This window comes from Lonchura striata, chromosome 7, assembly GCF_050655825.1.
Source record: "Lonchura striata isolate lonStrDom1 chromosome 7, ASM5065582v1, whole genome shotgun sequence".
Taxonomy (NCBI): Eukaryota; Metazoa; Chordata; class Aves; order Passeriformes; family Estrildidae; genus Lonchura; species Lonchura striata.
In genome coordinates this window covers 27,150,587-27,166,988 of record NC_140709.1, presented here as the reverse complement: position 1 = coordinate 27,166,988, position 16,402 = coordinate 27,150,587, and the positions used below count along the sequence as shown (strand labels likewise).

Genomic DNA, 16,402 nt, shown 5'->3' with positions numbered 1-16,402 from the left:
CGGCCCGCCCCGCCTCACCGGCCCGAGTCACACCTCTAAAAACCAGTAATTCACAAAGTATTCATTTCTGTTCAGAAACAGCACGATATTTATTTAACATCTTTATATATTTATATATATATATATAATTTTTTCTGCATTGCAGATTGTGTCGAGTTTTATACATCTCTATTTACAATGATTTAAAATAATTATATTTCTTCTCTGGCAGATATTTACAAAGTCAATAGTAACTACATTTCACATTTCAACAAGTCAACAGCATGAACCAGCTCAGTAAGACAGTTAAGATAATGGCTTACATGCACCAAGAAGATGATCTTCAATACGTGCCTTCTTCAGGACTAAGAATGAAGACTTTCCCTGGTCCCCAGGTTAAAGGACATCATACAGCAGAGGTCACGGTTATTAAAAACCTGTTTGATTTAGTCCTTCACCAGTACCGAATCTCGAACGTCTGGGGCTCATACCAGCAAGCAAGGCTATGCTGGTCAAGAGGGGCTCACACCACCCATCCATGTCCTTTTGCCCAGCCTGTGTGTCCACAAGAAGTGGGCTACGTGCTGCTTATGCTCCTTCCATGAGATTAAATAATGCTAAAGTAGTAAAAATCCTCAGAAACCTTAGTTCAGAGAAACAAACCTGGTATGATGAAAAAAGTAAGAAAATAATCCTTTAACCCTTGCAGAATGTTTCTTTTTGCTAGTAAAACTGAGAGCAAGTCCTGTATTCTTACAAGGACAAAAACAGATCAAAAAACTCATTGTCAAGTACAGGAATTACAAATTTTAAAAATGCAGCATGGGGTATATATCCATTTAGTTGTTGGGGTCGTCTAATAGCAAATAAAAACTACCATAGTAAATCTATAATGTATTAAGAGTAGCTGATTATTAAAAATCTTTATTAGCTTTTTCCTGGAATCTTCAATATGAAAAAAGTGTTAAATTACTCTGTTTTATTTAATCATATGGTATTTGTCCATAAATAACCAGCCTAGTAATACCCACCCCTAAAGTATGTACTATGTGCAAGAAAACAGAAGTAATCATTGAACACTGACACACACACACACACCACACACCCCAGAGTACTAGGAATCTATTAATATTTGACATGTTGATTTATCCTGAGTGATTGTTAACTCACATCTACTGTATACTTGAAGCCACAAAGTTTTTACTACTTGCATTTTTCATAAACTAATAACATGAAATTCTAGCACAACCACAGTAACTGTCTGAACAGAAAGAACAGTGTCAATAGCCAGTATTTCTGTTACTCCCAAGTACTAGTTCTAGAACTAAAGGTAAATGGTTGCTCTACTCTTTTCTGTTTCATGATCAGTTGTGGGGAGGATGAGGACTCAAACACATAGGATTAACTACTGATTTGTAAGGAAGTTTCCATGACAAAGCACCATAGAGACATTTTACCAGCAGATACTTCTGAACAGAAATCTCCCCCGACCATTTTACCCTCTAAAATCAAAACCTGTGAGAATTCTAAACCACATTTTAAAGCAATTTAAATTTTGACTCCTGAATAGATTATTAATCACTCATTTAAAAGTTGCATCAGAATGCAAAGACAGTCTTCTTTAAAACCACTTGGATCTTACAGACTGTAAAACACTGGGAGCTCACAACCAAGAGGCTGCTCAATAAAACTTGATCTCATCACTCTGCTCATCATGCACAAGCTAAAATGTAGGCAATGTTTTACTGTACAGATACAAAGCTTTACTATACATCTGTCCCATCAACAGCTCCTCACCAGAAAACCTTAGGAATCCCTTTATAATAGAAGGGATAATTTATGGACCCATTTTTAATTCAGTTGGTCCCTCAGATACTACCTTTGGTAAAATCTGATGAACACAATTAAAATTCAAGGAGAGGTATAGCCTAGAAAAAAATAAGGAAAAGGATGGAAGCAAAATTGTATTTTTTTCATTAAATCTCAAATACAGATGGATTAAAATGGGACAGATTTTTACTAAATCCTTTTCTGAAGCTGTAAGGTACCCTTAAGACTTGCACAGCTTTCTTCTGAATTTTTAATATCGCAGGCCTTGACACTTGACAAACTTACTAGGCAAGTTTATCTAAAATGGTTGGCTGCTGTTTTACAATCTTGTTCCAAGATTTATTATAAATAAAATTTCATAATTACTATGTGGAGAACCTCATAAGTATCAGTCTTGCAAAATCTGCTTATTGTTTTCATGAACAAACCAAGTTGCTCACAGCTCACCATCATCTTCCACCACTGTGGAAGAGGCAGGTAAGTATTTTGTCTCTTCAGCTGGTCATGACAGAAATTTTGACAGACTGATACATGTATTCACTAACACAACACCCATGTCATGATTTACTACCCTGAATCAGCTACAGGAAACCTTTCAACATCAAAGTTTATCCAATTGCCAGTGAGGAAAAAACAAAAATAATGAACAGAGATTAAGGCCCATAGGCTAGAAACAAATAGCATTTAAAATACTGAAGTTAATACAAAATATAAAAAAATCATATAAATCAATAATGTGATGCAAGTACAGAGGATCTGGCTTGTTTGCTTAGCATGCTTGATAAGAAGTGATATTTTGCAGCTTTAGTCCTGCAATTATCCTAAACAAGAAACTGAAATAAAAGAGGTACATGTACTCTTTTGATGAAAAGTAGTCCTATGATACAAATGCTTGTTACAAATGACACCTAGCTGATGGCTTTAATGTTATATTAAACATGCCAAGGTAGCAATATCTTTGGCAGTGAAAGAATTTAAGAACGAGATTATTAGATCTACTAACATCAAAGTAATTTTTTTGTGTGCAGTACATACATTTCATTCAAACATATTCCATTATAGTTTCCCCCCCCTCTAGGATTACAAGCACAGTACCTATACTATACAGCTTGGTTTTTATGATTTTATTCAAAAAGTTATTATTGATTCTGTCTTAGTCTTTAAATTAATTTGAATTTGTAAGCCAAGATAAACAAAAATGTCTGGTTTGCAATCAAAGTTAAAATTCTGAACAAAGAGGAGATAGCCATTGGTTCATGATAAAATAGGACACGTTCAAACTCTTAGGTTAAAATACAGCCATAGCATAGAATTATCTATTCCAAAATTAATTTTTCAAAATATAATTCTCTGAACATGTTATACATTAAATATTGAGGAAAATTTCCCTGGAGCTACAATTTTCTAAGAAGACTAATAAACTTCATTAAAGAAGTAAAACAAACCACATAGTATCTGAAGACAAAAAGCAGAGTTGGGGTCACCTTACTGCAGAGTAGCTTTACCACCACTAAGATGTAGGTTTCCCCCTTAATCTTGAAAAATACGTTCCTATTTACATACAGTATACACACAGTTGAGGCAATTGATTGTCAACACGTGACAAATGTATGTACCTACTCACACACAAGTAAACCTCACATGGTGAGAAAAAACCCTGTCCCAGTAAACTCCAGTATTCATAAGTAGTGCAAATAAATACTTTATCAGAAAACATTTTTTTCCTCACTATTTTGATTACTTTAATTATGTTAAAGCTAGCAGGAGTATGTTGGAAATGCATTCTAGACCAACACACTTGCAAACTACAAATACTAGATCTAATGCTTACTGGCTGCAACATGATGTTCAGCATTACAGAATGAAGTATGCTGTTAAAAAACTTTCGAATTCACATCAGAAAGGGTGTTCAAAGAAATCTGCATTTAAAACGGACAGTGATACACAAGTATCCATTTTATGACATTTTTCCAAACAAAAACTAAAAGGATAATACAGAAATTTAAACAATCATCTTGCAACATTAATTTCAATAGGTATTTTTACTTCATCACTTTGCTCTCTACCAGATGAAAATATGGTTCACCTTTAAAAAACCATTCAACCAAAAAGCTGCTCACAATAAATCCCTGAAAAGGATGATCAAGCTAGAGTTCACAATCCTAACATTTGTATTTTCTTAAAATTACAAAGTCCAAAAAAATGAGTTGCAAAATGGCAGCATATTGTGATGTGCATGAAGGAAATTTCATTTTTCCCTACTGAAGTATATGTATACATCAGAATATAGAATTTACCCTTCCTCGTCTAAGAATTGCATGTATGTGCAAGCATGCACAGATATGGAGGGAAAAATTAGTGTTCTGCTTCTTGTCCTTTTATAATGCTGCAGTTGCACTCAAACAGTGCAGAAATATACATCTAGTGCCTCCAGTACCAAATGTTCTAAAAGAAGAGAAAGCAGAGTGAATTTAGGATAAGGAGGTTTGATTTAAGTCTAAACATTTGTCACAGGTGTCAGAAAATTTAAGTATGTTTTGTACTTTGTTTAGTATTTAGCATATATAATCAGAAACCCAGCAGATTATTCTTTCCAGCCATATCCCAGACAATTCTGATTTTATTTCTGCCACAGTACTTTGGAATGCACTGAACCGAGTGTATAAAGATTTGCTATGATTTTGCCACACCTTGGTGTAGTTTGAGACAGGTCTAGCAGCTGTAATGCTAAACACGATGCACAGCACTGCAGAGCCTCGCACTACAGCTGGTTTGTGGATACTTGTGATGACTTCACTGGTAAGGTAAATGTTCAACAGTACTTGGCTGAAAAACAAAACAAGCTCCCATAACTGAAACACTGCACTAAAAGGGTAATTTTTGAGAAGTCACAGATGTACCACATCAGCACATAGAAACCATAGTTTTTTTACAGGGATAAATTTGAACTCTTTTTAAAAAGACTGATATGGAGTAGTTATATATACACAAGAACAAACCAAAATACAATGAATGAAATAATAACAAAAGGCACATTATCAAAATGAGAAGTGTAAAAACAATTTAAAAGGTAGTTTGACTGAGATTTTTGCCAATTTTAATTTACACATGTAGATTTGACTTCCCTATCTGAAGCCAGTAAAGCCGACTCACTTTCCCGAAATAGTTTTTGTAGTGTGGGACCCCACACAAAAAAATTATTTTAAAAAAAAAGGTTGCAAAATTTGACCTGGTGCCAATTTAAGTGGCCTAAAACTTCTGGAGGAATGCATCTAATGACAAATATAGAAAAGTAGAGAACCTTGCTAATGAACAACTTTTATTTTTAAAATACTAAAATTAAGTAATTCTTAGAAAATTAGCTGACACTCCTGACCTTTTCTTTCCCAAATATTTAAGCAACTTTCCTTTCTGATACTCTGTACAAAGTATAAACTTGGTACTTCCAGTCATGACTTACCAATTGTCTCCACTAGGAGAATTTTATTTTATAAAGAAGACTTTAACCATATACAGTTTTTGACATTTTTACAGAAATGTAAACCTTGTAGCTTCATCTCAGCTTTGCCTCAGTTACATCTGTGTATGACTGGTGGTCCTTAAAAATTATTTTCCATTTAGAAATGTTGGATTTTCCTTCTGATGAGTCTATTTACTCCTTACCTGAATTTCTACATCAGATGCCACTAAATTCACTTCATGAACATATGATACAAAGACTAGGCTACCAAAATGACTCATCAAATCACAAAAAACCCTTCAAATACTTTAATGAATTTTAATGTAAATTTGAAAAAAAAAATCTAATTTAAATAAAGCTTAAAAAAATCCCCACCAAAATCAACTATCAGCAATACCACACCATGTCATTCATTGTTCTGAGTATCTTAAAAGAGTATCATTCAAAAGCAGCCTGCTGTTTGTAACTGCTTGCATTTACCCTTCACAGTGACAGGGAAACAAAGTGCCCACATAAAAATCGTAACTCTTCCTGCAGGTTTACAGTTTGTAAACTTCCAGGATATCATACAGGACTTAAACAAAGAGGGTGAACTTTCCTCTTTTCTATCAATCCAAAAAGAGATACAGAGGGATGGAGAGAGAATGCCAAAAAATTCTCCCAAGTAACCAGAAATGTGCTTCTAAGCAGTGTCCTCTAACGTAAGTACCAGCCAGTGCCCACACACCAGTCATATACATTCAAGGCTTGGCTCAATGGCATGAGTTCTGCATTTTCTAGAGTAGGGCCAATCCACAAAAACAAAGAGCTAAAAAAACCTCAAAAGATTATATATACCAAGGCAATGAAGTATGATCTTACTGGGGGAAAAAAAACCAAACTGTCAGTACCCCTTTGCACAAATGGCATTGCTAGAAAAGAATTTCACATTGAAGCTTCAGTGTTCCTAGCAAACTATTGTCTCTATCCCTGAGACAGCACCTTGAGTGTATGGTCTGTCTGGACTGCAGGATTCCTCAAATTACTCCATCATTTTATTCAGGGACATTGAGAAAGCAGCTGAAAGGAATGGGGGCGTCCCAACAGCCATGATACAAAAGACAGCAGCTTGAGAAATACTCTTTACCTGAATACAACCTTTCAATTCGGTGATCAGCACCTCACAACAAAAACAGCAACAACACAAATGAAGCAGAGCTAGCCATTATTTCCTGGGGAAGTAGTGTTTCCTTCCCACTTCCAAACCAAATTGCTTTAACAGCATGGTGCTGTGTAACTTTTAGCCTAAATGCAGAATGACCCTGTGTCCAGGAGGGGAAGACATGTAACATTACAAATGGCTACAACGCCATTAGAAGTGCATTGTAACCTATATTATCAACCTAGAATCCTGTCTCTGAGGGAATATAGCTTCTTAATATGCATGTCTCAGTTGCTGAACATCAAAAGCTTCTGGGATGAGAGACTGGGGGCAGTCAAGAAAAAACTACCCTCATTTAATGAAGAAAGTGCTGTAGGCAGCCAGGAGCAGCAATGACAATCCCCTCCCCAGAATTGATTGCACAGACTCAGAGAGGTCCAAAGTCACACTAGAATCTCTGAGGCACTCCTGGTTCTGAGAAAGACAAGTCAGGATCTAGTAGTCTTTGCAGTACTGTAGACCGAGAAAACAAACCCGTTTCTATTTCTTAACAAAGCCAAAGCATCATCTCATAGGGATCACATTCACCATTTCCGCCGGTGTCTCCAGTCTCACAGTGTTGAAATGGGACTGATCAGCCTACGATGGATTGCACATCACCCAAAGAGAAAGGAAGGCATGGAAAAAGGCATACAGTACATTATATACTGCTTCACAACCATGTTTACAAGAGGAAAGGAAGATGAAGGTGAGGGAAGAATTATTGCTGTTTCAGTAATACAGTATGATAGCTAAACCAAATGAAACGAGATCACGACAGTCAGTATTTTCACACTGTGGGATGATGGTTCATGTTTTGCCAAAGGATGAACTTGCCAGGGATTAAGGGGGAAGAGGGAATACTAAGGAAGGGAGTCAAAGTTACACCTGGGATATCAGCTGCATATTGAAACTTGGAGATCGAGACTGCTTGGTTAGGGGAGCTCCTGGGGAAAGGAGATCTTTACCTTCCCCAGCCTGGCCTAGCCGGTCCTCCTGTAGGCTGATAGTTGAAAACCGATTGGTATTGCCAGCTGCTAGACTGGTAAAACCCTCTGTACCAGCTCCAACACTGGAACCTGCTTGACTGCCATTCACATAGTCAAATGATTTACTGGAGGAAGCACTGGCGGTCCTGATCAGGCCCAAACTGTTGGCTTTAGGCACCACCTGCCCAGCAGGCAGGCTGAGGTGTTTCTTAGTAGGTGTCATCTCAATTATATCTCCATCCAGGTCAGAAGACTGATGCGTGTACTGCTTTCGAGCTACTGAATCCCGAGGGCTCTCATTGGATTTTGCTGCAGAAGAGGTTTCTTTCTCCTTGGCAGAACGCCCACTTGCTGTTTTCCTTAAGCTGCTCTTCTGGGATGCAGAGGATACAGGTTTGGTCCCAGCTGGCTGGCTGCTGAGGGAAGCTCCTGATGAAAATCCTTCATCAGCATCATTAAGGTTTACAGATTCCTCTCTTCCATTTACACCTTCAGTATCTATTAAAAGAAAAAAGAAGCAACCAAAAAATCCCCAAACCAATCAGAAAACAGAGAATGCATTCAAGTTACATGGAGACAAAGATGTGCACAGAACATCAAAACAAACCTCATTTGCTAATTCACTTGGATTCCACTTGCTTAATTTTTTTTTATTTTCAGCCAATTTTCCTGCCATATTTAGCAGAATAAGAGTCTAACAGTAAGCGCCCCCTGAGCTTGGTTCACCTTTCATCTGTAATACTTTTTATCAGTCAGAATATTGGCCCCAAACTTTGTCTATAAACAAGAATTGGGACCCATTTGGCTAATTTGTTTTAGCTTGGTCTTCAGATTGCTACCCATTCTCCTACTACATTATGTTAAAATAACCAAACTAAAATAAACCTACCACCCTTTCAGACTATTTTAATCCTATTTTGAGGCAAGACCTAAGGATCTCTTCCAGTCAGAGTAAGGTCTGGTGAGTACTCAGAAGCTTCAGAATTAGGCTGTTTCCTAGGTTAACAATCACAATGTTCCAACAGAGGTAGAAGGCTTCTCTTGTGTGTAGCTGGCACTTTGAACAATGTGACCATACTTTCTATCGGAGATTAACCTAATTCCTAGTTCTCTCTTCTCCAAAATTCAATCCTCCTTGAATTTACAGCAATCCCACCCTGATGCTTCTACCATATTTGCTTTTATCACAACATCTACATTTTTCAGAGAGAAAAAAAGGCAACCCTTGCATTAAGAGAAAATAAATCTCTGAAATACTTTATGTTATAGAAGAGGCATTGTGCTTCTGACTGGAATCTCAAAGAGAAAATAACAGGACTGCAATATTATTTCTTAAATCCTTATTTTTAGGCATATAATATGATTAGGGCTGCACACAAATCCTTTTTATCTTTTAATCTAATTCCAGTCTTTTTCTAAGCTCCAAGTTCTCAGAATTTATTGTTTTAGTAGAAAACTGAGCAGCATTCAAATTTCAAAACTAAAAGTGGAGCAACAATTTTTTCTCCATGTATCTCATTCAGTGAGAAAAAGGCATAAATTTTCACCATGTTAGCAAAAAAGGAGTCACTCAGGCTATAAGAATTTTGCTTTTCTTTGTAAAAGCTGTACAGCCTGATTATTTGGAAGAAATACAGACCCAGCCCAGTTAAAGCTACTGTGGTGCTCTACTTTGAGACTGTTCAACCCAACTTTCCACCAAACAAATATGTTTAAATCTTTTCTGTAGAATGGGAGAAACATGGTGGCAAGTATCTGAGAGAGGCTAACATTTGAGTGGAAGCTCATCCTCTTTATGCTGAGTTTGCTAAGGAACATTTTACATCATGGCAAACAGAACAGACAAAACGCTTTTGGTGTTATTGCCACCTCTGTGTAGCAAGAATACAGCCTGATCCAATTTCACATTTCTGAGGTGTAATGCAAACCCAAAACTTTCCAGGGGGGTTTCATTCCTCTGCTCTACATTTACTACTTCTTTTCAGGAAACTTTGCCTTGCATCAGCTTACAAAAAGATATTTAGACAGCTCCAAAGCAAACCACTCAGCCTCTCTCCAAACAATGCAATGAGAGATGATTCTGTAGTTTTTGATAGTTCTATTTGACTTATTGGCCTCCTAGAAGCAGAAAAATAATACAGTTCATATTTCTGCAATCTTTCTTCCTTGGTTAAGCCTCTTGCCTTAGAAAAAGAAGCGCCTTAGGTTCCCAGAGCAATTATTAAAATGAAGGGTACGTTACTTGCTTTAACTTCCCAGAACCATATTTAAAATGCACATGCCTTCCTCACTTCCTGACCACCCTGTCTGGCAAAACTAGGCCTTCCTCTTCTCCTTGACACATATCTGTCTTTTCTTACACTAAACAGCGATATATTTTACCCAAAATTCACACTAATATTCCCCCATCCAACCTTCCCACACACAATCAAAGGTACTGATAAAAATCAGACATTACTGGAATATATCAAAAGCAAGACCACTTTTTCCATTAACCAACATTTATGTTTCTTTATATAACCATGCAAAGCTGGATGAAAGCATGTTAGTTACAAGCAGCAAGAGAAGCAGCTGAAGCCCTCTCAAGCCCTTCTTATTCAATAGAAAGATGTGGAACCAGTAAGAAGGTGTCTCCAGACAACACTGCTAAGGTTTTTAGTATTACAAGAACATCAATGGTTTTCAAAGACTATGTTAAAGCATTGCCGAGTAACAGGATGCTGAAACAATGTCCTATTCAGGGACTGTGAAGCAGTCACACTGAAAAAGTGGCATTTTATGCATACGACTTAAAGATAAGACTGAGAGGGGTTGTTGCAAGCTATTGGATGCTGCAACTATACAGAGGCCCAAGCTGCTCAGCTCAAAAATGAAGAAGATAGAGAAGATAACATGCAAAGTTTCTGTCTAGTCAGACCCACATACCTACAGAAGTTCCCAATGGCATTAAAGTAATTCAGCAAACACATTCTTTTCCTAATACATCTTATTTTTCCTTTAAAAACTGCCCTCAGAAATCATAAAAAATATTTGAGTCCTTACATATTTTGGGAAGGAAAACAGGATGATGTAACAATGAAGTTTTCAACTTTTTTTTGCTGTTTGTTTGTTTTTGGTTTTGTTTATGTTCCAATAGACCAGTAAGACAATTTCAAAAGAAAACAAAATCTAAAAATCTACTCCCTTCCATATACTCCTTATTTTAAGGCCAAAAGAGAAAGAGATAGTGTGACCTAACAGAAATCATATCCGTTGCACTACAGTGTGTATTCAGGATTCTCAAAGTTCCTTATTAGAATAAATCTGCCCTCAAATAATTTGCTATTTGTGCATATACACAACTAGTACTTTAGATACAGACTCGGGGTTCTCCACTGACCCAAAACAGTGCACAGAGCCACAGCTGCAATCACCCAGAAGCAGAATACCTTGCTCTGCATTACTGAGTCATTCCTGGAGTCTTGTCTTTCTCTACTTAAGGGGTCAAAACACTGATCTGAAGAAGGGGTTTTAAAGACCTTTTTAAAATTACTTTTAGCATGTTTATTCTTCCTATACCTGAAGACTGAAAAGTCACTAGAAGTGATCAGTCCCTCCTTGTGCTGTTTGACGTCAAACTGGTATTTATAAGAGGGAATTTTCTGGCTGAAGCTTTCTGTGAAGTCAGCATCAGAAAACAAACAGACCCCTGAATATACACACACAATTTTATGTTGATATCAAGGCAAACTCCTTTTTTTGGCATTCTCCCAGATGCTATCAGCTGGAAAACTCAGTTTGATCAAGAATATAATTATACATTGCTAACGTTACAGAAGTAAATGGTATTCAATCAATTTGTACTGAAGCAGAGAATGTGGAGTGATGCCTTATCCAATAATATGCCAAATTATATCAGTGGCTTCAAACAAGGCTAAAATGCATCATCTTTATCAACTTCTTTTCCCATGTCCTGTCTGTCCCAGAAGGTTCTCTGTAGCTAAGGACTTCTCTATATCCTTCAGGTCATGCACATGCAAAGAGTTATAAAATGGAGTAAGATCAAGTGAAAAGTGACTTTAAGAGAAGACAGGATCATTTACTGAGCATGCTCAAATTCATAATGCACCAAGTAGATTAAAAACCTGCACTAAATATTTTTATTCCACGCTCTTCTATGGAAGCATGAGATCTTAATTATTGCTGGATAGCAATTTTGTTTAGGTTTAATGCTTCTGTGATTCTACAATTAAGTCTCAAAATTCTCCAGATTATTTCATGAAAAACAAATCTGAAGAACAAATGTAGCTCATATCTGAATATGCAAATAAATCTTATTTATGATCAACTACTGTCCTTATAGAAGCTGGAAACACCAAAGTTCAGATAGAGAAAAAGGCTTAAGATAGGAGAGTACTTGAAAATATGTTCAGCTAAATCTGTAAGAAATTAATTCTCACCTCTGAAGAGAAATCATTATTCAAGTTCAGTACTTGAAACTATGTCTTTCATCAAGGAAACCCTCTTTACTCAAAAGTAGATGAACGTAAATAAAATTCTACCACCTACTCTATCTGCTATTCTTGGCTGCCAAGCAGACCTACAGCATTTGTGTGGACAGCACAACTGAGAAAGAAAGCAGTGATTGTTTCTGAAGTTTTTAGAAACATGACAACCTAATTTCTTCCTGATAACACAAGCACTTTTTTGGTGCTTGTAGAGCAGCCAACTCTAAATGAATTGTAGATATATGAATTTTCCATGGGAGGATGACTGACAAATAAAACATCAGTAACTGCATACCTCTCTTTTAGATCAGCTTGACTTCTAATGGCAACAGGAGACTTCATTCTTGAAAATTTAAAAACTGCAGACTAACAAGACACCATTTTAACTAAAATGGTGCCAAATCCATTTATACTCTGTACTGTCTACTTTTTAGTGCTAGATCCATGTTCATCTGGTGCATATTTTTTCTTCTTAATATCAGATTAAACATGCTCAGTAATAGAAAGTTTCCAAGCAATCCCAAAGCTCTTGGATATTACCCCTGTCTTTTTTTTTTTTTTTTGTGCCATGCCAAGCAGTGTTTCACCACACAGATGCAAGCCCCAGGCCAGCCCACATGATAACAAAAGGTAGTTCCTGACCTGATGTTAGGTATATAGGGGATGTGTGTATTGCAAAGAAAGCTAATACACCCTGGGATAGCGGAAACACACACTAGAATGGAAAGAAGTTCTGCTTGGGGATAGGGAGCCAGGATCCTCCTCCAGCAACTGCCTCACTGACTTCTGCCTCCTCATCTCTGTCCTACCCTCTGTTGTGGCTGCTGCCAAGGTGGGCTCCGGGAAGCCATGCTCAGGGGTCCTGCGCATCAGCACCTCCCCCTCTTGCTCACGTTTGATCCCTAGGTCTGTGGAGCCGTGATGGATCGGTGAGCCAGGAATGCTTGAGTCAGCCTCGATTGAGAAGTCAAAGCCATCTGGGATTCAACATAAACATTTTAGTGCTTTTCTATTCTTTTCTTGGCATTCCAACCCAGGCAGGGAAAATAGAAAGTTTATGCGGACAGGGAACAAACACAAAACACTGCCCATGCGTAGTTAGAAGTGGTGTGAACATCCACAGAAAAGGACAGGTGGGCTGTACTGTAGACCAGAGACTAGCAAATGAATAGAATGGCTGAATATAAATACAGTGAAGACAAACACGACGCAGAGTCCTGAAAACAGGAGATAGCTACTTGTTGTCCTGGACATCCTGATTCAGCTGAAGACCAGAGGTCATCAAATCCTCTTGCACGTGACCAAGAAGAATAATAAAAAATAAAAGGGGAAAGAAATGTACAACAGGAAAATAAGTAATTCCTGTTTTCAGACTTTTTACTCAGTTGATTCTTATGTTATTCTCCTTTTTACCTTCACTGAGTTATGCAGCTTTTTAAACTAATATTTTATACATGAAGTAACAAAGCTTTAAAAGTAGACGAAGTGATTTCAAAGCAAGTTTTTTTCTACACCTACACTGAAGATGTCATCACATCAAGGTAAAGATCACTACTTTTCTTTTTTCTTCATACAGTCAGGCACACTTCCATATGATGTAAGTACTCACTGAGGAAAGACTAATTCTAAACTATCCAAACCTATTTTATAGCTCCCCAATAAAATGGGTAATATAGATGATAGGTGTGATGTTCAGTTTGTCCCTCTCCCACTGCCATCAGTAGCTTCAGGCAGCTGGAATCCTATTAAGGTCTAGATGTTAGCATTCATTTCCTGAGCTATTTGCAATGGGAAGCACTTGAGTTTTAGTGGAGATTAAACAAAGAACTCAAATTCTAAGCCACACTTTACTCCTACAATGTCATACTGTGTTACACGGAGAAAAAAGAAGTCTTATCAAACATTTTCCAATTTCTCCATTTTCTCATCTACCTTGCAGTTTATCACAAAATCAAAACCAAAACAAACACCCAAAATATTCATGTTCATGCAGTGCTCTGAAGATGTAAAATATTATATACTATTATGGAGTATCACTTTTGAAAACAAACAAACAAAAAGCCCCCCCCAATGTTCTGTAAACATTCAAACTCAGAAGCCAGATTACAGTGATAATGATGATTACAGTACATTGCAATGTGTGCTCCTGGCAGAGGAAGCTCACCTTCTCTCCTCCAGCGATGACGGCGGATAGAAGCTGTTGTAATAGCACTCCGAGAAATTCTTGGAACTGTTGGAGTAACTTCTACTTTCAGTACCTTCTGGCCTTCTTGTGATGCATCAGGAGCATCAAAAGGCAGTGAATTCTTCATGGCATTTGCAACCTAAGACAAAAGTAAGATGCTGTATTACTACTGTCCCCGATTGCACTGATGGCAATATTGGATTATCCTTGCTGGATACAGAAAGGAGAACAAGCTAGAACAAGCCAGATTCCCCTCAAGATGGATGACGCCATGCCCAGGATTCAAGGTTGATTACATGGAAAAGCTCATCACAAACATATTCTCAAAACCAGAGTTAATTTTCTCCATTTTTTTGAGATAATTAATTTTGTTCTGTCTTTGCCATCTGTAGTGACAGACATTAACAACACATACAGGAAGGTCTCCATCCAAAAGAGACTGCAATATGACAAGGCAAATACCATTTATGTTTTATGACAAGGGCGTCATTAAAATTAAGTCACAGGCCAAGCCAATGCAAACAGCCAGTGGCCTTGTGCACAGGGGGACAGGGCTGATTTCCACCACACCTTTCCCCATACCACTCCCCACTCCTCCCTAAAAACAACCCCACAAGAACCTAACCAAAGGGATTAGATTGCAGGTACTTGCAAGATTTATTTTGAGAAAAAAATATTTACAACCTAAGCAACAAGCATCAAGTTATTAAAATACACTAAAAAATAGGTTTAATAAAGATGAGTGTAATAGCCTATTATAAAGTCAGAAGGTATGTTTTGTAGCTTTAAGGAGAACAAGTGACTTCTTTTGGCTTTCATGCTTCTTTAGGTTTCCCATAAAATGCTTTTGGGATTAGAGGTTTACTTTAAAAAAGACAAACACAACTTTCAGTAATGTTTCTTACTTTACAAGTAAATTGTTCAACAAAAGTGAACTTGTATATCAGCTCCAGAAAAGTAAACTGGTTCTCTATGGCATGTGCAGTATTCAACAATAACAAAGCTGATGCACACAAAGTATTACTTAAAGCTACAAAATCCCCCCAAAACCACAACCCATAAAATGAACACACCTTGATTTTCCAAAAATCTTCTACTCACTGTAGCTGCTACCTCTTTTGAAAAGATACCATTGTCAGTATATGAAAAAAAAATCTAAATATTCATAGCAGAAGACTTCTGCATCATGACCAAAATCATGACAGAGCATTTCTGCTTGTTGAACCTTTTAACAGCTGGCCCTTTCTAGCAGCACAAACTGTACTTCTGGGGACTGAGGAAAACCATATGGAGATAAAAATCAGTGCAACAGTAAATCTTTGAAACAATCTAAACAACCAGTCTGAATGAGTCACAGTCCTTGTCTGACAAAAACACCCTCAAAACCACGATCTTTCAGGGTGCAAAAACACTTGCTCACGATGTCTAATCCAGCACTGAAAGGCAGGAAAACAAAATACAGAGCACATTCAGACTTGGCAAGCCAAGTCTGCAGCTATCAATGACAAAGGTTGGTTTCAGGCCAGACATCCACTCTTGCCTACCAGAAAGAAGCTCTAAGGAAAGAACATTCAATAAGAGCAGTAAGTGCATCAATAAAATACATTGGATAAAGCTGCTGTCACAACAGGGACTTGCTGATCCATGGCTCCTTGTGCACTGGACTTGGAAAACCTGTGTGTCTGCTCTGAAGACTGGGATTTCTGTCTGAAAAACATGCAGAATGCTTTGTTCAGAAGAAAAGACTGTCTGGAACCAGTCTGCTCCCCAGGTCCAAGGTGCTCCTAATTCTGACACTTGGTGATTAGTTTGGCTCTGTAGGAACTCTCAGATTTTGTAACCAGTATCCAGTCTTTGTTAACAGAAATACTTTTCTTAAACCACAAAAGGCCTTTAATTTAATTTAAAAAGGCCCTTGTGTTAATTCCTACCCTTTCCACTGCAGTCTCTGGGTAAGAGTGATCGAAGACCACTTCTACATTACAGGTATTTCATAGCTTCCTGATGCTGTTTGTCCACTTGAGTTTTTTTTTTAAGCTCAGGGTTTTTTTCTACAGGCAATAAATCCCTATGTAAATAAAAGCATGAATCTACTAAATGGTCAAAAATGTTTCTCCAAGAAACAAACACAGGGATCATGATGTTTCTCATTTTAATGATGACTGATGGTATTCCCATAATCACACAAATAGGTACCTGCATACAGGTATCTAAAAATAATTGTAATGTGGGGGTTTGCCTTAATATTAAATAGACTTCAAAGAATTTGCTGCTCTTAGGAAATCCTAGGCA

The 16,402-nt window shown here is 37.4% G+C and overlaps 1 protein-coding gene across 4 annotated transcripts in view; it reads right to left on the bottom strand.

The window, feature by feature from the left end:
- Window positions 1-64: 64 nt before the first annotated feature.
- Window positions 65-16,402, bottom strand: part of HYCC2 (hyccin PI4KA lipid kinase complex subunit 2) — a 50,318-nt gene continuing 33,980 nt past the window's right edge. For 3 of the 4 annotated variants that reach the window (XM_021555437.4, XM_021555435.3, XM_085584568.1), the window contains 3 exons: window positions 14,090-14,249; window positions 12,735-12,902; window positions 65-7,936 (listed from right to left, as the gene is read on the bottom strand). In XM_021555437.4, the coding sequence (XP_021411112.3) occupies window positions 7,332-7,936; window positions 12,735-12,902; window positions 14,090-14,249 (933 nt within the window). In that variant the 3' untranslated portion in view covers window positions 65-7,331. The remainder of the gene's footprint in view (window positions 7,937-12,734; window positions 12,903-14,089; window positions 14,250-16,402) is intronic. The other variant, XM_021555439.3, reaches the window with a different exon arrangement.